Raw genomic sequence first — 24,623 nt, 5'->3', positions numbered from 1 at the left:
GGTCTGGTACTTCTGGGCTCAAGCAATCCTCCTGCATCAGCCTCCTGAGTAGCTGGGACTACAGGTGAGCACCACCACAGTCAACTAATTTCCTAATTTTTTGTAGAGATAGGGCCTCACTGTGTTGCACAGGCTGGCCTCAAACTCCTGGCCTCAAGTAATCCTCCCGCCTCAGTATCCCAAAGTGCTGGGGTTGCAGGTGTGAGCCATCACACCTGGTCCAGGTGCATTCCTATTGTTGTAAGCAAGAGCACATGTCACAGAAGGAGAGGGGGATGGTAAAGATCCCTGACTCACAGCGTTGGGTGACACAGTAAGTAATAAATATTTGGTCTTTGTCCAGGTTCCTGACACAGAACTCCTAAATCCCTTGGAATTTCCCAAGTGATAGGAACATCTTTTGTTCTAAAGAAGTGACTTTTGTTGGGCCCCTAAGTAGCTTCAGGATGGGGGCTTATTAGGGGACTGCGCTTTGAGCTCCACCTCACAATCTCCAGGAGGGGAGAGGGGCTAGCTAATGAGTCAATCACCAGTGACCAGTGATTAGTCAATCATACCTCTGTAATGAGAACTCCATAAGAACCCCTGCTTCCAGGTGGGGAACACACGGAGGTGCTGGGAGGGTGGAGCACCCAGAGAGGGCGTGGAAGCCCCATGCCCTCCCCCATATCTTGCCCTATGCCTCTCTTCCCTTTGGCTCTTCCTGAATTATATCCCTTGCAATAAACTGGTGACAGTGAGTCAGTGGTTTCACTGAGATCTGTGAGCTGTTCTAGCAAATGAATGAGCCTGAAAAGTGTGTCGTGGGGTTCTGCAAATTTTACCTGGTCAGCCAGAAATATCGTTGGCCCAAGACTTGCTTTTGGCATCTGAAATGGGGGGTGGTCCTGTGAAACTGAATTCTTCACCCCTGGGGTCTGTGCTTGCCCTGGGAAGTTAGTGGAGTTGAGTGGATGGTAGGAAACCCAGTCGTGTGGAAAATTGGAGAATTGGCTAGTGTGGAAAAACCCACCACACATTTGGTGTCAGAAATACTGTGGGTAAACAAGTTCAGAGGCTACAATCTGTGATGGGCTATCCATATAAAGTTTGCATATGCTTAAAACATTTTATACTTATGAATTCTCTCTTAAACTACTTTGAGATGTTGGAAAAATTTTCCTCATTTTGCTAACAGAGAACTTAGACACAGAAACATAAAAATAGTTTTCAAAACAACACTCAGCAGCCTTATTTGATTTTTCCTTAAAACCATACATAAATTAACAAATGAATTAAGAACATGCGAGGCAGTTACCCCCTTAAATTCCACTATCTGTTCTTAATATAGACTCGGGTTTTGGTATTTAATTTTTAATTTTTTAATCACTTGATGTTTGAAATTCCCTTCTTTTTGCTTTTTTTATTTTAGAATGGGGAATGAATAATACTGACATAAATGCTAGAAAGAAATGAGACTTGAGGGAGAATGAGTAACAAGACTGTAGGGGAAATGGTCTTCGTCCTATGCAATTTCTAGTTTGAATTGCTTATTTTGCAATCTGTTCATCCAGTTAATTGTTCATCTCAGCTGTTTTGCCTTCAGTTTATCTCCTCAAGGAGTAAGACAGCATTCTTGCTACCAAAATCAACCCATCTTTCATTGGCAACAATAATCATTGCATAGCTAACTGTTGTTGAGTTTAATGGCAGAACACTAAGCTAAATATTTTAGACCATTTACTTGTCATAATAATTCTAGGAATCAGGTACTATTTTTGTCCTTACTTTATAAGATGAAGTAGCCTGGGCTGTGAGAAGTCACACGCACGATGTCACAAGGCTTGTTTCTGTATTTTTTTTTTTTTTTTTTTTTTTTAAGACAGAGTCTCGTCCTGCTGCCCAGGCTGGAGTGCAGTGGTGTGATCTTGGCGCACTGCACCCTCCATCTCCCGGGTTCAAGCAATTCTCCTACTTCAGCCTCCTGAGTAGCTGGGATTACAGGTGTGTACCACCAAGCCTGGCTAATTTTTGTATTTTTAGTAGAGATGGGGTTTCATCATGTTGGCTAGGCTGGTCTCAAACTCTTGACCTGAAGTGATCCACCTGCCTCGGCCTCCCAAAGTACTGGGATTATAGGTGTGAGCCTTGACGCCTGGCCTTGTTTCCATAATTGTTACATGGGCAGGTATCACATGATCTGATGTGTTATTGGCAGAGAGAGAATTTTTCTGAAGAAACTGATATATGTATCCATGAATGCAGATGTACTTTGGCTGGCTTCTTATAATCCAGGGGTCTTGGTTTGATCCTTATGAGAGAGGCAGAGAGAAGTTTGCAGTGGACCTTTCTTCCAGTTTTAGAGGGAGCTAAGTGCTTTCCTGTCTCTGGATGGCAACTGCCAGGTTAGGTGCTTGTTGTGGTTTTATGACAAGGAAATCAATCTGATTACAGCAGTCTATCTGAAGTAAATAAACTCTCACCCCAGGGCCTTAATAAAGCTTCACATCAGGTCATAAAGCAAAGCAATAGAAAATCCGCATGGTACATATACATCATGGAATACTATGCAGCCATAAAAAGAAATGAGATCATGTCCTTTGCAGGGACATGGATGGAGCTGGAAGCCATTATCCTTAGCAAACTAATGCAGGAACAGAAAACCAAACACCACATTCTCACTTATAAGTGGGAGCTGAACAATGAGAACACATAGACACAGAGAGGGGAATGACACACACTGGGGCCTGTTGAAGGAGGATGGGGGAGGGAGAGCATCAGGAAAAATAGCTAATGCACGCTGGGCTTAATACCAAGGTGATGGGTTGACAGGTTCAGCAAACCACCATGGCACACGTTTACCTATGTAACAAACCTGCACACCCTGAACTTAAAATAAAATTAAAATTAAAATTAAAATCCACATGGATGCCTTCCCCCTTCCAGGAACACACCCCTTTTGCTGGAGTTTATTGCCTCATATGTGACTGAGAAGTCTCCTGTGATCTCAACAACCTCATTTGAACTTTTCTCTCTAACAGGGGTGTTCCTTTCTTATTTACCCTATTGCTGTTTAACCTGCTGGGATCTGGCCTCGTTCAAACAACATACATTTCCTCAAGAAGATAACATTTAATTAAATTCCAACTGACAACATTTTACAAAAAGGATGTTTCATTTATTTTTTTTTTTTTGCAAGTCACTATTTCTCTTTTGTGCAATGAGCTCTTGCTTGTTCAGTGTCTCACTTCCAGGCATCCTGATGCAGATTTAAAACAGTCTAGAAAGAAATAACATGCAAGATTCTATGGCATTTAGAATAATTTATGCAGCCCATCCTCTAGGCTTAGAGCCAAATTCCAGAAGGAGAATTTGCTTCACATTCTATCAAGTCTCATGCCACAATGAATCCATTTGGAAAGAAAGCTAAATTGCAATTGTACAAAGAAATTCTGGGAACAAAGCTGAACATGGTTCTGCAACCCCCAAATGTTTGTAAAGTTTACCATTAAAAAATGTCAGGGGAATATTTGGTAGACGATCAAAGGCTTTAAGTAAAGTTTGCTGCAGACATTAGAATAATACACGTTAAAAAGGGGTCAATTAACATTTATCAAGAGATGCTGGCATTTCTAAAGTGTATTTACTTTGCGAGACCAAGTACTTCAGTGTGTCTTGAAAGTGATAGCAATTCACAGAAAATAACAGGCGCATTATCGGGTGGAGGCTAGGGTCTCGACCTGTCCTGAAGTTGCAAACTCTTATGGGATTCTCATTGGATTTTCTCTCTTTGACACGTTTTAAAAATCATGCTGCTATAAAGACACATGCACACGTATGTTTATTGCGGCACTATTCACAATAGCAAAGACTTGGAACCAACCCAAATGTCCAACAACGATAGACTGGATTAAGAAAATGTGGCACATATACACCATGGAATACTATGCAGCCATAAAAAAGGATGAGTTCGTGTCCTTTGTAGGGACATGGATGAAACTGGAAAACATCATTCTCAGTAAACTATCGCAAGGACAAAAAACCAAACACCGCATGTTCTCACTCATAGGTGGGAATTGAACAATGAGAACTCATGGACACGGGAAGGGGAACATCACACTCCGGGGACTGTTGTGGGGTGGGGGGAGGGGGGAGGGACAGCATTAGGAGATATACCTAATGCTAAATGACAAGTTAATGGGTACAGGAAATCAACATGTCACATGGATACATATCTAACTAACCTGCACATTGTGCACATGTACCCTAAAACCTAAATTATAATAAAAAAAAAGAAAAAGAAAAAAAAAAAATAAGAAACAGAATGAAAAAAAAAAAAAATTTCCAAAATCTACAATTGCCCTATCTTTAGACTTGGAGAAACAGATGTGTAGATGACGGTTAGTAACATACCCACTGCCTGGAGCAGGAAAATAGGCACCAGCCAAAGCAGTAGATTCCTGTCCGCACCTCTAGCTTTTCTCAATTTCTGCAATCTCCTCCTCCTTCCTGTGTTTATGCTACACTCTATGGTAGTGAAGTGCACACATGGGAGGCCTAACATATAACAAACTGGTTGGTTCCTGTTCTTCCACCAGCTCCTTATATCTCCAAGGCACAAACCAAGCTCCCTTGCAGGGTGAATGGACTTGGACCCTGCAGGGCTACGATCTTTAAACACGGAGCCAGGGTCATGGGAGCCAGTCAGTTTCCTTTATGACTGACATCTTCATAGTTTCCCTGATGACTAAATCAGGTGTTTATCTGCCTCCTCAGAGAGCTCTGAAACACTTCAATACACTCTCAAGTTATCCAAAGGCAGTTTGCATTCACCCATTGAAATCCTCTGGCTGCAGACTGTGGACAGCCTAAAATCTTGGAGATTTTGTCTTTTGTTCCTGTCCATCTTGACATTCAGATCCCCTCTGAAGTCTAGTTCTCCTCTTAACAGACACTTGAGTGTTTCCATGGTGGAGGCTTCACCATGCATCCAGTTCTCAACTCAATGGGAAGCTGTTTGATCTTTTCAACTCCTTTCTTGATTGTAGGTTTTCCGAGCTTTGTAATAACCCTAGACACTCCTGAATAAGCATTTTCTAAGTCATTAATTCTGAGGACTAATTAATGGGCTAAGTGCTAATATAAAAGAAAGAAATAAATTTTTAGGCTATTTCAAGAACCACACCTTAAATTCAAACCTCTCCACCCAAATTGCAAGTGATTTAATTAATAATATGTCTAGAATGACCAGAAGGAAATTGATGAGATATGTCATTTTCCTGTTTTATCATCATCTGGAGGAAAGTTAATCTCCACCTCAGGCTGTGTTGGTTGTCTGGGTTGCCTTGGGTGTTTAAAAATGAAAAAGGGAGTTACTGCATAAAGAGATAAGTAAACCTGGGCAGGTCTGGCTGCTTTCACACGAAAATCTGTCCAATCGTGTTGCGCCATGACTTTGGGGAAAAGGGAATATATATTTTGCTGGAAGAGGTGACTGAAAGGGGAGAAAGGCAGTGCACATGTGCTGATGGGCTTGGGTTTTTATTAATAGAGGACTGAAAACATGAAGAGGAAGATCAGAGAACTAAGAAGGGATAGTCCTCAGGAAGCAGTAGCCAGATTTGAGCAGTTGTGTCCAGAACGGCCTCCCAGCTTTCTCCTATGCAATTCATCTATTCCTGTGTTTATGAGGTGATCTTTCTGAAATAGTTGGGGTTCTTCAAAGCTATCTAGTGCATCTGTGCTTGGAAGGTAAACTCTAAAGTCAGGGAGGTCATCATGGGTCTAACGCTCTGGCCTCAGTGACTCTCCAGCCTTCCTCTCCTTGCTTGCCTTTTGGATCCCTCTGACACAGCCAGTCCATTAGCTCCTAGTCCACCTACTGCCTGGTAAGCATGGGCTGTTGCCTGGGGAAGGCCTACTCACCCTTCAAGACCAAGTTCAAATACATCTTGCTTCATGAAAGCTCCTGGCCTTCTCCACACAGAATTAACTCTTCCCTCCTCTGCCATTTCATTGCATTACGTAAAATTTCTATCCTGGGACCTACAGTCCTTGGTTTGCCATATTTATTTAAATGTTTGTCTCCCTGAATGCACTGAAGGCTAATCAAAAGCAAAGACTCTGGTTGAGCACGGTGGTTCATACCTGTAATCCCAGCACTCTGGGAGGCTGGGATGGGAGGATCACTTGAGCTCAGGAGTCTGATATACCCTGAGCAACATGGTAGAACACTGTCTCTACAAAAAAATATATTTATTTTAGCTAGCCAGGTACATGCCTGTAGTTTCAGCTACTCAGGGGACTGAGGTGGGAGGAACACCTGAGCTTGGCAAGTTAAGGCTGCAGTCAGCCAGGACCACACCACTGCAGCCTAGCCTGGGCAACAGCACAAGACCCTGTCTCAAGAAAAAAAAAAAAAGATAAAAAAAATAAAAGGAAAGAAAGGAAGGAAGGAAGGAAGGAAAAGAAAAAGAAAAATCAACAAAAAAGTTTGCTGTTTTTTGTTTTTTGTTTGATTTTGTTTTTTTGTAACCCTGGTGTCAAGAGCACGGACACTTGGGCACATAGCACAGAGTAGTTATTTAATAAATGTTTAATAAAATAAACTGAAGGGGAAAAACTTCAGAATGCAAATCAGAAGACTCTGATTCTAAAAATAGTGATTTGGAAGAAAGAACCTGTGAAGAGAAGATCTGCTCTCTTTATTTATAAGAGATTGATCTACAGCTGATTTAAAAGTTGTGTGATTGTCATTAGCATATTTTTCTTTAACATACATCTGAATAAATTTCTACTGAATTATTTAAAGAAATGGTACACACTAAGTCATTTTTAAAAGCATTGGCCTAATGTTTTTCTATTGTTAGGGAAGATTGCATGATTCACATTAATATTTTTTCTTTTTTTGGCATCATAAAGACAATTCACACCATTTAAAATTGCACTTCTGAATTTACTCCACAATATCAAAGTTTAATCAATACAGTCCAAAAGATCTATACAGAGGTATGATTCTTAAAAAATTATAATTGAATTGAACAGAGCCAGTGCTCAGGGAATGCCACTGACTGGAATTCCTGACAGCTCCAGTCACGTGTGTGCTTCTTGGGCGTGGGTTCAGGTCTGTGCGTACTCGGTGTTGTTATAAAGGTAGTCCAAGAGTGGAGGACTGGGAAACGGGGAAGGAATATTCAGGATTGGAGACATCTCGCTTTACACATTCCACATAAATTACCTGAGGCACACATCCAAAATATCCTGAGAATTAGATACAGTCATTTCCAGTTTGGAAGAAGGATAGAATAATAGAGAACCTTCTGGAACTTATTCGGAAAATCAAAGGAGTTCATAAAGCAAGATTAGTGACAGAGGCAAGAGCTGAACTGAAGTACCTTGACTTATTCCAGCACTAGGATTTAAAGCAGCAGCTAAAATCCCACCTGTCTGATCTGGGAGACTTGAACACTTGGGCACTGTGGCTGGGAATAGGGGAAAAAGTCTCCACCCCATTGCCCACACACTGTGCAATCCTGAAATCTTTGTTTTCTACAGCTCCCTCTAGCTAGTATCAGTTTCCACATTGGGGTGGGTTTAGAAGCAAAAGAATTTTCTATCTTGCCATCAGCCTTGCGCCTCTGAATTCTGCACACAGAATTTCTTCCATAATGGGTAGAAACTTTTGAACGCTAATGGAAGAAAGGAAACAAAAAGTATGTTGAAAGAGAAGGTATTTAAGAAATTAAAACAAAATGCTCATTTATTGTTTTTAATATGTACTCAAATATGACAGCAGTCTTACACAAATAGTTCCCTCCTCCCCCTTCTAAAATCCCAAATTTGTTGACTCCTACTGTAAGTGAAAAACATGGTTTACTTCTGAAAATAGCAATCAACAGTGAAAACACAGATAACATTTGGTCCCCACCAGCTTCCACACCTTTAAAGATAAATTGTGTCACTGAGGCAGTCAATACTCTAAATTTCTTATCAAACTATTACTAGGGGAAAAAAATCAGATTTCCCACACGCGGTAAGCAGAACCGAAAGAGCTGCAGAAAAACTTGGTTTAAGAAGCTGTGTGAAGAAAACATTGATGAATTATTGCAGTCGTAATAATCCCCAGGTAAAAGATGGATGTCAAATTAATGGACTGTAAGGAAATACATTCAAACTTAGGTCTTTAATATTACAGTGAACATAATCAGGAAGCTTGCAGAAGTATGTAGCATCTCTGAATTATTGAATTTGAACACAGGTTTCCAATAGAGGTCACACTCTTTTTGCTCTCAGACACCATTAGTGCAAATTCAGATACAATCATTTTTACATTTGCAGGCTCAGGTACGTTCAACAGAAGGTCATCGGGAAGTATGGGCTGGTTATTTTAGCATGACAGAATGCAGGCTTGGAATTTCTCCTTGACATGGCAGAAGAAATAGGAATGATGCCCAGAGGACTGGAATAAATTCAAAATGCTTGGTCTTCCAAGCTCTATTTTAATAAGCTTTGGAAAATTAACCTTCCCCTGAAAGACACGTCCTTGGTTTGGCACACAGGGCTTTCCAAAACAGTGAGAAACGAACTGGCCATGTGCTCACTCACACACATAGTCATTCTTTTTGCTTGGGGTTGACTGGGTTCACAGGGCCAGATTTTCCTCAGTGTTCTCTTGTAGCAGCGCCGCAGTGAGCTTTGTGATTCTGACAAAGGGTGCAATTATATCCACTTTGAAATGCATTACAAATATTCTGCATGCTGGTGCAACTGGCATAAAATCTGGAAAGCCACCGCCCCCCCCAAGAAGTGCCCAATTTCTTCTCTTTTCACACTTCAACATTTCAAATGACTACAAACAGAATTACCAGAAACAGTAGTAAATTCCTGGCATTCGAAGTTCCCATAATCCCAGCTGGCATATAAAAAAGACTCTCTCCTTTTTTTCCCCTGAAAATAATGTACTCTCCAGGCACTGTTGAAATGCCTCAAATCAGGCAAATCAGAGATTTGTTTTGATCAACCAATGAAAAGACTTCCCCCTCTTCTCCGTGAGGGCCCCAAGACTGGGTTATGCCATACACAAGATGTCTGTTTCTAAAGAGACTTCACTGATTTCCCTAAAATGATTTTAACATTTCTTTGCAAGTGAAGCTCTGATGTTGCTTAATGTTATTTTCAGAGTAGCCCACTGCAGGATGCTTGAGTTTTTATTTCCCTACTATAAATGTGACAATCTGAGTATGTTTTCATTCAAACCACCTTGAACATGGTGGCTGAGGCTTCACCACAAATGTCCAGAAAATAGCACTTGAGTCTGTCTGAGTCCTGAGATGGCCAAACCTCAGAGAAATCCAGCTCTGGGCCCAGAAAGGAAAGTGCCATCTCTTAACCTTTCCTCAGGAAAATTATTTTATTTTTTTTTTTTGCCTTATTTTCATGCCTTTTAAGTCAAAGGAAGATAAATGGAAAGTCTCTTTTTGGTCATTCACTAATTCTCTAGGGCAAGTCACGTAATTCTCGAGGACAAAGGCCTCCATGATGTTAGGATGAATGCTGTAGAAGAGGTATAGGGGGCGATGGCTGCATTTTAGACTAATCATAGGCATATCCTTTGCTTTCTCTATGTCAGGGGTCTCAGCATCGCTTGCAGAATATGTGCCCCAGTGTCTGGATGTCTGAATGACCTAAATTTGAGCTGGCCATCAGTGAATATTTATTAGCGCATTGCTCTTAAGAAGTTAATAACTCCGCTGGGCACGGTGGCTCAGGCCTGTAATTCCAGCACTTTGGGAGGCGGAGGTGGGCGGATCACCTGAGGTCGGGAGCTGGGGACCAGCCTGACCAGCATGGAGAAACCCCGTCTCTACTAAAAATACAAAATTAGCTGGGTGTGGTGGCATATGCCTGTAATCCCAGCTACTCAGGTGGCTGAGGCAGGAGAATCGCTTGAACCTGGGAAGCGGAGGTTGCGGTGAGCCGAGATCACGCCATTGCACTCCAGCCTGGGCAACAAGAGCAAAACTCCATCTCAAACAATAACAAAAAGAAGTTAATCACTCTACCTAATAGCATATTTAGATTTTTATTTTTTTTTCCATGAATCATCTCCATTCACTCACTCTTAGGTTTATACTTCCCCCTAAAATTCCCCCATGAAACTTCTGAAATTAGTTTCATGCTATGTATTTGTTTGATAGGCACAGAAGGTTTACAGCTGCATGGTCAGTAAGCTATACTTTGGTCATGAATATATATACATATATATTTGCAATGCTGGGAGAAAGAGAGACTGCTGTTAAAAATAAAAATTCTTGTGGAATGAAGAGAAGCCACTGAGATTTTTTTCAACCAGAATGAAAATAAATAAAATATCACTATCTGCCAAATCAAAAGCTTTTATGTTATTCCATTACGAAAGACATTTATTGAGTAATTTGCAAATGTTAATAAGCCTTAGAAACTAGGAAAAGCTGAGTACCAGTTTATGACTTACATTTAATTTTTTTTGCAGCCTTTTATCCTGGATTTAAAGTAACTCAGAATCTTTTAGTATCAACAGTGAGCTGGAAATTAGCCTATAATAACAAGTTTTGAGCATTTTGCTCCTCCAGGCTTAATTTGGTCACTCATAATAAATGTATTATGAAGAAGCCAATGATGATGTATTCCACAAACTTGTTATGAAAAACTGATTCCAGAAATTATGTGATTTTACTTGAATAATTACCATGTTACTTCTCTACAATAATCATTGCAAGAGCAGTGGGCATTGGATGGTTGAAAAGTTATTCCAGGCAATAATTAGGCAGATGTATTACAATTTAAGTTGAGGCTAGATCAACTTAATCAAAACCTTAAGAAGTAATACCATGTTATGATATGACAATGGTAGAACAGGAAATTACAGACACATTTGAGGCTGGAGTTTTCTGATTTCCCTGATTGTCTTATGTCTGGGATGGTCTAATAAATGACATAACCACCACACACACCTAAAGTGCAAATGCTTTTTTGATACACTTGTGTTTCTGAATACCTCAAAACAGTGATATTAATAATTCAAAACCCAATAGAAATATTGGTTCAAGAAATCAAACTTCAACTGTTGCATCTGGTCAGTAAGACTGCAGTGAACTAGAAAGTATTCCTAGGTCAGGGAGAATTTTGAGTAACTTTTCTTCTCACAAATAAAATTAACAGGTCCTTTCTAACAGAGCAAACAACACAGACATGCAGTGATGTATTATGTTTCGACACATTCTTCAGGCAAACACTTTCTAGTTCCCATTTTAAGAAGAATAGAAAATTGGAGTTGAAAATTGATAAGAGTATTGTTGATCCTATCTACTTGTAAAGTCTGGTTTAGGGATTTTATTGTATTATAATGATCAGTTACATGCCTGCACTCTCACTAGTGTATATCACAAGTTACTAGCACAGTCACTTGGTTCCAGTAGGTGTTCAATAAATATTTCAGTGAACTGAACAGTTAAATAAATTAACAAATAGGGAGATGAATCAAAGTGCTCTGTAAAATGTAAAATGCTTCACAAACATAAGGTAATAGGAGTATATAAAAGGTAACACCACAGACCTCCATTATCTGCTCAAAAAACCTTATAAGGACAAAAATGTTGTAATAGTTTGAAAAACAAATAAAAATTGCAATTATATATGTGGTCAGAAAATCAGCTATATAGATCATTCATTTTCAAATACATTTGGGAAGAAATAAAAAAAAGGCAGAAAAATTTTAAATGGCCAAAATAAATCATATTGCTAACTTAGATGGCCACAGATGGGGGCAGGGGTGGAGCGAGGAGAAATTGAAAACCCCACAAAGATCCCGCAATGGCTAGAACTTGAAATCTCTGGATGTTGTAACAATAGCAGCCTCCTTAAGTCAGCAAAAAGGTAGAGAAAGATTGATCCAATGTTCTATATTACAGAACAGAGCAAATCGTCAATATAGCAAATAAAGTTATCATTGGGAGGACTGTGCTGTCTAAGCTGCTTGGTTGGCCTTAAGTGCCGACAATTAAGAGATGTAGGCAATAAGAATTGAAACAAACAATTAAGTTCGAGACCCAGTTTACTGACACTGGGACTATTACTATATCTCTTTGGGCCTCAGTTTACTTATCTGTAACATTAAGAGGTTGGATTACATGATGTCTCACGATTCTTTTTTTTTTATTTAGAGATGGGGTTTTGCTCTGTTGCCCAGGCTGGAGTGCAGTGGCACAATCATAGCTCACAGCAGCCTCTAACTCATGGGCTCAAGCAACCCTTAGACTTCAGCCTCCAAAGTAGCTGGGACTACAGGCATGGGAAACCACGCCTGGCTAATATACACACACACACACACACACACACACACACACACACACACACACACATATATATAATTGCTATCATCTCTATCAAATATATATATGATATATATGTATATTTGTGTGTGTCTGTGTGTGTGTGTGTGTATATACATATATATATATATATATATTTGATACAGATGGGTCTCACTATGTTGTCCAAGCTGGATCTGCCATGATTCTGGCATATGACGCTGATAACAAAAGTGGGGTTGGAGGTGGTGAAGTAAAAGCAGCAGTAACTTGGAAAATACCTAAAGAAATACAAACCAAAAGAACATTTCACAGGAGGAAGAAATTAGAACCAGAGAATCTAGTTTTTAACTAGTCTTATTTAAATATTAATTTCCTATCATGAATGAAAGCATCTTGAACCAGTCTGTGGATCCTGGCAAAACCTTTTCTCAAGTGGGCAATAGACACTAGGGACGTGATCAAATTTATACTCCCTCATGAAGATGTTAACATAAGAATCTGTTGCCAAAAACTGATAAATGATACTAACCTTAGAATATGTATCAGGAGATTAGCATAATTTAAAATAATTTTATTCCCTTTATATAGTCTGCATGTGCAAAGGTTTACATTAAGTTCCAAATAGTTTTATATTTTAATGCCACAGTTCCTTATATTAGTGTTACAGTGATAAATACGAAATTATTTATGTTCAAGATACTGCCTTCTAAATGGAAGCCTCCTTTTGCTGTTAAGTGTAAAATAGGAAATCATAAGAAACTAGAGAAGCTAAGTGGCTCTATGAAATAAAGAACTGAGCCAGTTGAAGGATGTTCATAGGCAATGTTGGCAAAGAGTGGATAAATACATGGGATGGATGTCATGTGGGACAAATACTAAAGGAAATATCCAGATGGGCAGAAAAGAAACTGAAGCAATTTTGCTTTGTGTTTTGAATGCATTCTCTTTTTCTCAAGATACGTGATGAACCGATTACCTTTGAACGCTTTTTGGACTGATGAACTATTCTTCCTTTGAATGCAAATTTGTGGTGGTACTTGACCAAAAGTCATACTTTATATGGGTTACATTAACATAAGGTTTTTAAGAGTCTGTACATCTGTACATTTAATCAGGTTGCATAATAATCTTGCAAGAAAGATAGGACAAAAAATGTTTTTCTTTTCCAAAATTGCAAATTGAGACTCATAGAGGTTGAAGTGATTTTCCCAAGATAACACAGTGGGGACTCAAAGCTGTGTCAGCTTGTATTTTTTTCATTACTTAGGGCCTCTCTAAGATAAAAAATGTTTGGATATGCCCAAGAGCTACCAAATCTTGTTTCTTTCCTCCTCTTCCATTTTCTTCAAGGACAAGGAATTCAAAGGAAACACCTCTACAGCATTGTCCATTAAAATCTTCTTCAACCACAGAAGCGTTTCTTGTTGTCCAATATGGTAGCCACAAGCCAGGTGTGGCTATTAAGCCCGTGAAATGTGGCTGGTGTGACAGAAGAATTACATTTTTAATTTAATTTTAATTAATTTTAATTTCAAAAGCCACGTTGGCTAGTGGATGTAATATTGGACAGCACAACTCTAGAAGCTACATATAAGAGATTGGCAAATGCCCTTGATACCTCAAACTAAAGTAGTAATTGGGGGTCACTTTATCTTTAGTTTTCTAGTGTTAGTATATCTTGAAGTCCAAACCCTTCATACACAAGCCACCATTTATGGTCAGTGCCATCTGTTGGTCTTAACCCATTTATGCCTGGGGTTGCCATTTTTTGAATTTTTGCAACCAGACCTTGGTGATGACCTTGAGCAGTAGGATATAAATAACTCCCATAAGCTTAGCGTTCCAATAATATAACACTAGACATAAACGGGTCAAGATATTTTTCTTGAGTTTCAGTATCTTTACCTAATCACTGATTATTATTTTTATAAATAAGCCGAAATAGCTAAGTTCCTCTGTAGCAACATTTATCTGATTTATCCACAAGTTTGTGTCTCTTTGTTATCTTTAATTTTTTTGTTATTGTCTCATTATGTTCATAGTATATTAAGTAATGCACAGTTGCACCTTCTCTAATACATAACATATGTAAAATCCAAAGCATTGATGATCATTTTGAATTTTCAGAAACTGTGTCTATGTTTTCTCAAATGGGGACAATAACAAACCAGAAATATAAAATAGATTGAGAGTTTCATGAAAGAAAAGGATTCAGCCAACATTTCCCCTTACCACTAAAGAATTCATACACCACACACTTCTCACTACCTTTAACTCTTAGTTCTGTTAAGAAGTTTTCCCACACTCCAGTTCCAAAAAGTTTTCTCTATCATTTGGTGCTTTGGTTCACTGAAGAATTCAGAGTGTTTACGGTTTTTTACAGAATTATCAATTGTTTTGAGTCAAAATAGAAGATGAACGCTGAAGGGTATAAGAATAACATTACTACTTGAGAATTAAGTAGTACTTAAGGGACACAAACTAAGAATACACATGCAAGGTTTATACAACTGTCAAACAGTTGCTATTGGAAGCCACGGCTACCACAAAAGCTAGTGAAAGAAGCATCATTTTATCCTAAAAGGAACTCGCCTATGTGTTCCTTATTCATTTGTAGAATACCAGTTGCACCAGTAATATTGGCATGTCATTTGGTTATTGCTGTCTCACCAAACCTACTCTACAAGAATAAGCGGATGGATACTTCAAATAAACCAAACATAGCTGCTGCAAAGAGATTGTCATCACAATCCTTCAATCACCTTGCTTTTCAAATTTTTTTTTGTAATAGTTAACTAAGTTAGGAAAAAGTTACCATCTTCATCAAATACTTAAAATTGTAAAGCAAAATATATGGAATAGAAAATGGCATTCGTTCACGTGAGACACTCGTAATGATAAAGTATGGTACTCTGTGAGTGGACTGATGTCCAAGGCAGATGTGTACAGATGCTAAACTGTTGGGAAAATACTGCTTATGAGACATCTCTGCTTCTTGAGACCTGAATCTGCAAATGTTGAGCACTGTACCTTACAAAAGCCAAGAGTTTCTTGGCACAGAGTGTAAAAGTTTCGAGGGTTGGAATGTTGGCGAAATTGTACACTCAGTACCTGAATTTAAACTTTAGGAGCTCAGTATATATATTAACCACTTTCGTTCTCAAGGGATGCCATTCCTTTCTTCATTCATGGGGAATTTTGAAAATCAGGATTGTGATTCCAAGGCAATCGATACCTCCATTTAAGGAGTTTTCTGCATCCACTTTATATAGCCAGAGAGGGAAGGGGTTGACATGAACGAAAAAGTGGATCAAATAGTCAAGAACATCATGGGCGTGGCAATGAACTGACCCACTTTTGCTAAGTGACAGAAAAATATTCTAATATTAAGGATTATTTTACAACTCTATGGAAGTAATGCAGCGATGCATCTTGCATCTGTTTTGTCTTGATGACAAAATGCACTCTTAGAGTCACAAGATCCTGCCTTGTGTTAGTTATAAACAAAAATATATTTATATATATATATATTTATGTAACTACTATGTGCTTTAAAGAAAATTACTGTATGATTCAGCAGGGTTTTTTCATTCTTTTTATCGCCATGCTGACGTGAATGGCTTCTTAGACAGGAATCAGCAATGAAATGGGTCTTTAGTACTGAAACGGCATAAAATTAAAAATAACCATATGTTTAAAATCCCTTAACATTTTTGTTTCAAAAATGATTAAGGAACTCTTCATACTGTTTCCTTTTGTTTCCATCAGCCCAGAGCAACTGTGGTTTCATGGGACTTCACAGTTGGGGAATGGAGGTAAGCCTTCCATAAAGCATAAATCAGATGTTTTTATGCTGAGGCAGGGAAACAGAAAGCCCCGTTTGCCACCCCCTCTTCCCAAATCCTTAGCTAATTGTTCAGAAATTTTGTCACAGCTCACAGAAAGGTCATTCATTACGAACGAAGAGGCAGATATAGTTTGAACCTCCTGTACAGATAAAAAGATTCGTTCTGTGAAGTGATGAATTTGTTGGTACAGATGGATCTAGACCAGAAAAACAACATCCTTTTGCCACACATCTGTTTTGAAAATGTAGAAAATCTCTTATTTTGTGTTTGTTTTCACTCCTGCATGAGCTGTTTTTCTTAGCAATCTTGAGACATTCATCATTGCTCTTTTGAGTGAAAGGGTTCAGGCTTTGGAAAACAGTTATCTTTGAGACATCAGAGAACATTTGAACCAAAGGTGTCGATCCCTCATGAACTAAAGCTTTATTATGATTTTTTTTTTCTGATCCCTTTGCAACCCTGCACCTAAGCCAAAAGCATTATAATCTTGTCATACTTCAGATAAGTCCACGGGAGATGTTCCGAGTGAACTATAGATAACATTCCACTAGGGAATTCTACGTTCAGTGTAAATGGTATCTTGCATAAGTTTTAGTTTTTTGTTTACACTTTGTTTCCTGGGCTGAGCTTGTCCAGAAATCTTGTCTTCTTCAGGCTACAGCAGCTTAGAGCTTGTTTGTGTGTGTGTGTTTGTTTGTTTGTCTTAAAGATATAGGCAAAATTTTAGTCTTAACACCTGTAAACCAGTACTGGTGTTGTTCTGTCCTAGAAATTTTAGCACTGCTCTGATACAATAAAGCCTTCTTTCTCTCCAACTGGTTCAACTTCAGCATAGGCAGGATGTCCAGAGCCTCTTCTAAACTTCATCGCAGGCCATCTGCTTGGGCGTCTCTGAAACAGAAAACACAAAAATAAAAAATGTGCATCAGGGTAAGATTCTAGCACCAGAAAAATCTATTTGCTAGCTATTTTAGATTACATGTTGAATTAATTAACACGTTAAATTATCTCTTATTATAGTTACAGTCAGAATTAAGTATTCCCCTTACCAACTCTCCAAGCCCTATGCTTGCATTTCCAAGATGGCACTATCTACCGCTGTCACAGGAAAGACCATTTCTCACATCTGCCCTCAAAGGACTCAGAGTTTCTCCCAAGCAACGTGTAATGCCTTATGCATATGTCTGAAATGCTCAAATATAACTAGGCAAAAAGGAACTGTAATAAAAAATATTTTTTAATATATGGGCACAGACACTCTCTCTTCTCTACAAGTCAATACTGATATCACTTCGTTTTGTTCATTAATTCACTCAAAAACTAAGGTCATAAAATTCTGCTGTTCCTAGAAGTGTGTTTTCAATTAGGCACCAGACTTCCTAGCAAATAAGCTAAAAGAAATATCACTTAATATCTTAAAAATTATTTATTTAGCTAAGCATACCCATCTATGATTTTTTTGTGCTTGAAAATTAAAGCTGTTATATCCTAAAAATGGAATCTATTATCAGAGGGTGTAGCCAATCGGAGCTTATGAAACAAATATTGTACAGTAGACACTAGTCCTAAAATACAGGTTATTTATATTGGCAAAAAGAGAGCATTTCTTCTCAGCACTCTGTCCATCAAACAAACCTGTGATTTACAAATAGATGTGCTGAAATGACTTACTCAGTTATCGCAGCAAAAGACACTAAAATGCATTTAACAGCCATAGTGACATTAGAAACTATTACTCCATTTATCAAAGTGCCTGCAATTTTGGGGTAAATAAGATGATAAATATTGAAGGAAGTTCATTTCTATCTAAAGAATTCTAATGTAAAACAGGTTAAATATCAGTGTACACATACTGGCATTTGGTATCTTTCTAGATTTTCCAATTACATGCCAATGTCAATGATTAATGGCTGTGAAAGTTTTTCACATCAGGGATGAGTATTAGCTCTATATTCTGTAAAAAAAAAAAAAATACCAATCAAGGTAATTACATTCTGCCTACTAATAATATTAAGTGCTATCTCTATAACATTATGTGGCCAGAATGCCTTAAATTTATTTGCTGATTAAGTTCCATTAAGTGAAACTGAATTATCCCTATTTTCCAAAAGAAGAATTTAAAACTAAAGAGAGGGCCACACAACAAAACAACGTGTCTATGGTGGGGCTGAAATAATCAACAATGGAAACATACTAAGCACCTCTAGGGAGGTGGGTACCATAACTCATGGTTATGCCTGTTTGTAGGGTAAAGATGACATATTGCAGTGCTCACTACTTATAGCCCCAACTCTTGTTTTAGTGATTTCACAGCTGAGCTTCCCCAAAGCTACAGCTTCCCTGGGCAAGCAGCACCACTGAGATTTTGCTCTGAAATGCCACCTTTCCAAGGCCACTTGGTAGCAAGAACAATCCTGCCACCTAGCACAAATTTACAGCCACATAAAGACATTGTGCTATACTGTTCACAGTAGCCAAGATTTGGAAGTAACTGAACTGTCCATCAACAGATAAATGGATGAAGAAAACGTGGTATGTATACACAATGGAGTACTCTTCAGCCTTAAAAATAATGAGATCCTGTCATTCGCAACAACATGGATGGACTGGAGATCATTATCTTAAGTGAAATAAGCTAGGTACAGAAAGACAAACATCACACATTCTCACTTACTTGTGGGATCTAAGAATCAAAACAATTAAACTCATGGAGATAGGGTAGAAGGATAGTTACCAGAGGCTAGGAAGGGTAGTGATGGGATTGGGAGGAGGTGGGGATAGTTAATGGGTTCCCCAAAAATAGAAAAATGAGTAAGACTTAGTATTTGATAGCAGAACAGGGTGACTATAGTCAATAATAATTTAATTATATGCTGAAAAATAATTAGAAGAGTATAACTGGATTGTTTGTAACACAAAAGATAAATGCTTGAGGCTTGAGGAGATGGATACCCCATCCTCTGTGATGTGATTATGACACATTGCATGCCTGTATCCAAACATCTCACATACTCCATCAACCTATATACCTACTATGTACCCACAAAAATTAAAACTTCAAGAGGAGAAAAAAGAAATGGTGCTATATGTGGTCTTCATTAAAAAGGAGTGCAGATGACAGGCATCTTGATGATGATGCTCATGAAAGTTACATTTTATGAGGCTTTTATTTCATATCTCATGCTTTGTACTAGGTGATTTCCATACAGGATCTCATTTAATATCCACAACTCCATCCTTTACGTTTTCCACAAACCTGCAAAGCCGGCAAATGGCAGGGCCAAGATGTAAAATAAATATCTACCTACTTCCAAAGCTATTTTTTTCCCATGATGGAAATTATTCCTTAAAATTCAATGGTTTGTGCATAACTCACCCAACATTTGGGAACCTGGCTGTAGTTTTATTTCAATCTTAACAATATACCAACAACTTCGGTATTCTGACAGTAAGTCAGAACTACTAAATTAACAACTCTTTCTTAGGTGAAAAGATTGCAGGCTTATTGATACTGAGTATCACGTGCTTTGTGAGTGTATCACAAAGGTCCTCAAAATAGAAAATACAAAACGTTGGATGTGAAGCTTCCTGTGTTAACACAGTACAATAATATTTTCCAAACTAATTACATATCCTTAAGGATTTTTTTGATTTGTAATTTTTTTCCACTCATTGTAGAAAAAATGAGTAAAAAATGAGTAGAAAAAACACATAGAACTATCCCAACAAGATTTAAAATCACTGGCGATCCCACCAAAAACACACAACTGGTTAAACCAGTGGTTCCAACCTTTTAGGCACCCGGGACCGGTTTTTGTGGAAGACAGTTTTTTCATGGGCTGGTACTGGGGGCATGGGGTAGGGGGATGGTTTGGGGATGAAACTGTTCCACTGCAGATCATCAGGCATTAGATTCTCATAAGGAGCTCACAACCTGGATCCTTCACATGTGCAGTTCACAATAGGGTTCACGTTCCTATGAGAATCTAATGTTGCTGCTGCTATGACATGAGGCAGAGCTCAGATGATAGTGCTCGCTTGCCTGCCACTCACCTCCTGCTGTGTGGCCCGTTTCCTAACAGGCCACGGACAGGTACAGGTCCATAGCCCAGGGGTGGTGAACCCCTGGGTTAAACTATCAGTGTATGTCACTCATGCAATTTCATGACTAAAGATGCACAAAATAGGTATAATCCAGCTACAAAATTATTCAAGGCTGCTCTCTTATTCAGGAAAAACTGAAAATTCATAAACAATTTTGACTAGATTTTTAAAAAGCATTTTTCATAATAATATCTTAAAATTTACAATGAAATCTAACAAATGTCATGTAGCTAGGGTTTTAAACATTTGATCTTATTTTGTATTCTTTTATAATCCCTTCACATCTCAGTCTTAGCCATAACAATGCCAAGCAAAGAGTAACAACTTCACCAAAATTCTCCTTTCTTTTTAGAACACTTTCATAATGAGATAGGAGATGTCATCTCACATCGCAAAGCAATTACATGATTGTGAATAAATGACTTGATTTCTCTGGGCCTTTGTTTCTTCATCTGTGAAATAATAGCTAATTTGTCCTCTAAAACCCTAGGATCTTTGTATTTGCTTGCCTGAGATAATTGCCTTTAAAGTGGAGAGAAGATCATAATTTTTAAAGGGAACCTTCTGTGTGGAGGTTTTTCTGATCCTTATCCCTTCTGCCTCTTTCTGTTAACTTTTAGAATTCCTATATTTAAGGGAAATCTATATAAATCGGCCCTAACTGAAATTGATTTTCCATGTCAATCTGCAGGTGGTCAGATTATTCTTTATAAATGAAAAGAATAGGGCAATTTTTTAATTTTTTTTTTTTTGAGACGGAATCTCTCTCTGTCACCCAGGCTGGAGTGCAATGGCAAGATCTCGGCTCACTGCAACCTCCACCTTCCGGGTTCAAGCGATTCTCCTGCCTCAGCCTCCCGAGTAGCTGCGATTATAGCCACCTGCCACAGCACCCAGCTAATTTTTGTATTTTTAGTAGAAACGAGGTTTCAACATCTTGGCCAGGCTGGTCTCGAACCCCTGACCTCATGATCCACCCACCTCGGCCTCCCAAAGTGCTGAAATTACATTCTTTAACAGAATAACTGAATATTTAGTTAGCATAGAAAAGTCCTTAACATCTATGCCATAATAGGAGCCATCTGCCCAGAGTACGGGGAAGGGCTTGGATGGAAGGATCTGAAAATCTGAGCCTCATGTCCAGCCCTGCCACAAACTTGCAAGCATGATTGAACACAGCCAGGGATTTCAGAGAAGGGATATGTTGTTCTTTCTCGAGGCCTAGACAGTTCCAAATCTGTGTTCTTTTTAGAATGGCTAATTCAAATTGTTACAGAAACTCATCAAGGCCACAGGGTCATTTGCTAACAAGGCAGGATATATTCTGAAAATTGAAAAATTCAAACCAGACTGTAATGTTAATTCATTACAGAGTTTCAGGATGTAATGTCTTAAAACATTACTGGGTGCAATGTGTGGGTGATTTCTAATTTCATTTCTGCGAATTATTTATGTGATTAATCATATTCAGAAGAAAATGCTCGCAGCAATAATGCTGGCACTGGGGTTGGCTGTGCAGTCAGGAATTCTCCCTAATTCTTGCTTCAGTACTACTAATTGAACAGTCATCCCATCCAGGTCTGACTCAATGGTCTGTGGCAAGATAATTAGCTAAAATATCCACAAACAAACCTGGAGGGCACCCTCAGTTAGCAGTGTACACAAAACCGCAGCTGGAGACCTTTCTTCCAGTTCAGAGAGCAACACAGAGAGGGTTTTGTGTTGGGTTAGATGAGCCCTCGAAAGGAAGTTACAGGCATGAGTATGAAAGAAAAGGGACTGATTTTGAAATTAAAGGCCCAGATAGAAAACACCTGTGGTACATAATGGCACTTGTCAAGCAGTTGATTAGAAATTTCTGCCATTTTGGAGCTGTCTTCCTCCATGAACAGTGAGGGAATAGAAAGAGGCTGGGATCACTTCCCAGTGTAGGACTTGGGGAAAGTCACCTCTTGTTACTCAGTTACCGAATCTAAATGAACGAGAGTATTGTTTTTCAAAAAAACCTACCCTTCCTTCCTTCTTTTTGTTTGTTTATTTTATTATTGTTATTTTTTGAGATGGAGTCTTACTCTGTTGCCCAGGCTGGAGAGCAGAGGCGCGATTTCAGCTCACTGCAACCTCTGCCTCCCGGATTAAAGCGATTCTCACGCCTCAGCCTCCTGCGTAGCTGGGATTACAGGCGCCTGCCACCACACCCGGCTAATTTTTGTATTTTTAGTGGAGACAGGGTTTTGCCACGTTGGCCAGGCTGGTCTTGAACTCCTGACCTCAAGTGATCCACCCGCCTCGGCCTCCCAAAGTGCTGTGATTACAGGCGTGAGCCAAAGCATTAATTTTTAAGCCACGGACTCTTTTTGTTTTCTAATAAAAACCTTACCTTGAAGCCCAGAGTGAAGCACACAGGGTCGGTCTCCTTTAATTGCGGTGTACAGTTCCCTGCTTGTGTGCGCTCCCCGAGCCCTCCTGGAGTTTATGAATCCTATACTTTCTCAAACACGTGTTTTGGAAACTATAGAACTAAATCTGCATTTCTCAAACTTGCCTGGCCACACGAATCCCAAGGGATCTTGTGAAACTGCAGCTCCTGATTCAATAGATCTCAGAGAGGCCTGGGGGGTCTGCGTTTCTCACAGGCTCCCAGGCGATGCGGAGGCTGTGGATCCACACAACACACTTCGAAGAGCAAGGGTGATGATTTTCTAAGGTCTCTTCTAACAGAAACATCCTCCAGGAGCCAGTAGAAGAAAAAATATTGAACCTCAGCCTTCCTTGTGTCTCTGGCAAACCTTCATGGGAATTGAAGGTTTGTTTTTGCACTCAGGTCAACCTTTCAATATTTAGCTTCCATAAAGTTTGACTGTCCAAGGGAAGGAATTTTTTTCTATTTCATTCTTTGAAATACAATGTTTTGTCTATTTCTCTTATTTTGTGTTGAATATTTCTTTCGTCTTAACAAGTTAAAGGTTGGATTGCCAGATTTAGCAAATAAATGACACACCCATAAAATTTGGATTTCAAATAAACAAGTCATTAAATATATATATATATATAATATATATATTTAATTGGACAGACACAAATTCATGGCTTTTTTTTTTTTGAAATTCTGATTCACATGAGTGTCATGTATTTTATTTGCCAATTCTATCTATGGGGAAATACAATGGTTTTGGGTCCTGGCCAGGGGAACTAGCAATCTAATTAAAATAAACAGCTCCTCTGTGTGGCTGTATCTCTTTGCTTCATGAAATGTAGGTCGCTTTTTCCTTAAAAAGAGTAACTCAGAATGATCTGTTGGTCTTCTGGTGTGGTTGAGAATTCCAAGCAGGAGCATTCTAATTGCTCGTGTGGGAAGCAAAGCCTGGGTGATCTTTGCACGTTTTCTGCTCGCCCTCTTCTGATTCTTCCTGGTGTGGAAGTTGCCTTATTTTCCTGCGTCAGCTCTTCTCTAGTCTCCCGTTACTACCTGTCATTGATACATTGCCTTCATTCAAGAACTGTCTTGAAGGATTAGTTATAACCATAGTCAGTTCATGTGCAAGATGAAAATTGTTGCCAAGCATATACAGATCAGCTCTCTACTAGGGTGAACAAAAAAACATACAATTTGTGTGATTTTCCAAAAGCTAACATCTTTAAAGTACAAAGTCAATGATTCTCCAACGGCTGAATAAATATCTTTCAATCACACATTGCAAACACTTAATGTGCATTGTTTTCTTTCACTGTTTAGTCTAGCTGACTAAAAATAAAAATCAACTGGGGAGGTGCAAAGACTATCCATTTATCCATTTCACATATTTCCAAGAACACTTTCTCTCCCTCTCTCTTTTCTTTCCTTCCTTCTTTCCTTCCTTCCCTCCCCTCCCCTCCCCTCCCCTTCCCTTCCCTTCTTTCTTTTGAGACAGTATCTCACTCTGTAACCTGGGCTGGAGTACAGTGGAATGATCAAGTGTCAGTGCAGCCTCAACCTCCTGGGCTCAAGTGATCTTCCCACCTCAGCCTCCTAAGTGGCTGGGACCACAGGTGTGCACCACCACTCCTGGCTAATATTTTTAAATTTTTATTTATTTATTTATTTATTATTTATTTATTTATTTAGTAGAGACAGGGTTTCACCATATTGCCCAGACTGGTCTCGAACTTCTAGCCTCAAGTAATCCTCCTGCCTTGGCCTCCCAAAGTGTGGGGATTACACACGTGAGCCATTGCACCTGGCCATGCAAACTTTCTGAATCCCCACCTACAGATTACAAGTCACTTCTATTTTTCCTGTGCTGTTTCAGATGTTTCTTGGTATTTTATCAATATCTCTTGTCACATTTTTTTCACATATTGT

The 24,623-nt window shown here is 38.9% G+C and overlaps 1 protein-coding gene across 2 annotated transcripts in view; it reads right to left on the bottom strand.

Moving 5' to 3' along the window:
- Positions 1-6,913: 6,913 nt before the first annotated feature.
- Positions 6,914-24,623, bottom strand: part of PLXDC2 (plexin domain containing 2) — a 469,249-nt gene continuing 451,539 nt past the window's right edge. For both annotated transcript variants that reach the window (XM_055296706.2, XM_055296707.2), the window contains one exon: positions 6,914-17,068. In XM_055296706.2, coding sequence (XP_055152681.2) covers positions 16,952-17,068 — 117 coding nt within the window. In that variant the 3' untranslated portion in view covers positions 6,914-16,951. The remainder of the gene's footprint in view (positions 17,069-24,623) is intronic.

This window comes from Symphalangus syndactylus, chromosome 10 (genome assembly GCF_028878055.3).
Source record: "Symphalangus syndactylus isolate Jambi chromosome 10, NHGRI_mSymSyn1-v2.1_pri, whole genome shotgun sequence".
In the NCBI taxonomy this organism is placed as follows: Eukaryota; Metazoa; Chordata; class Mammalia; order Primates; family Hylobatidae; genus Symphalangus; species Symphalangus syndactylus.
Note: the sequence above shows the minus strand (reverse complement) of the source record. Positions and strands in the feature narration are given on the sequence as shown.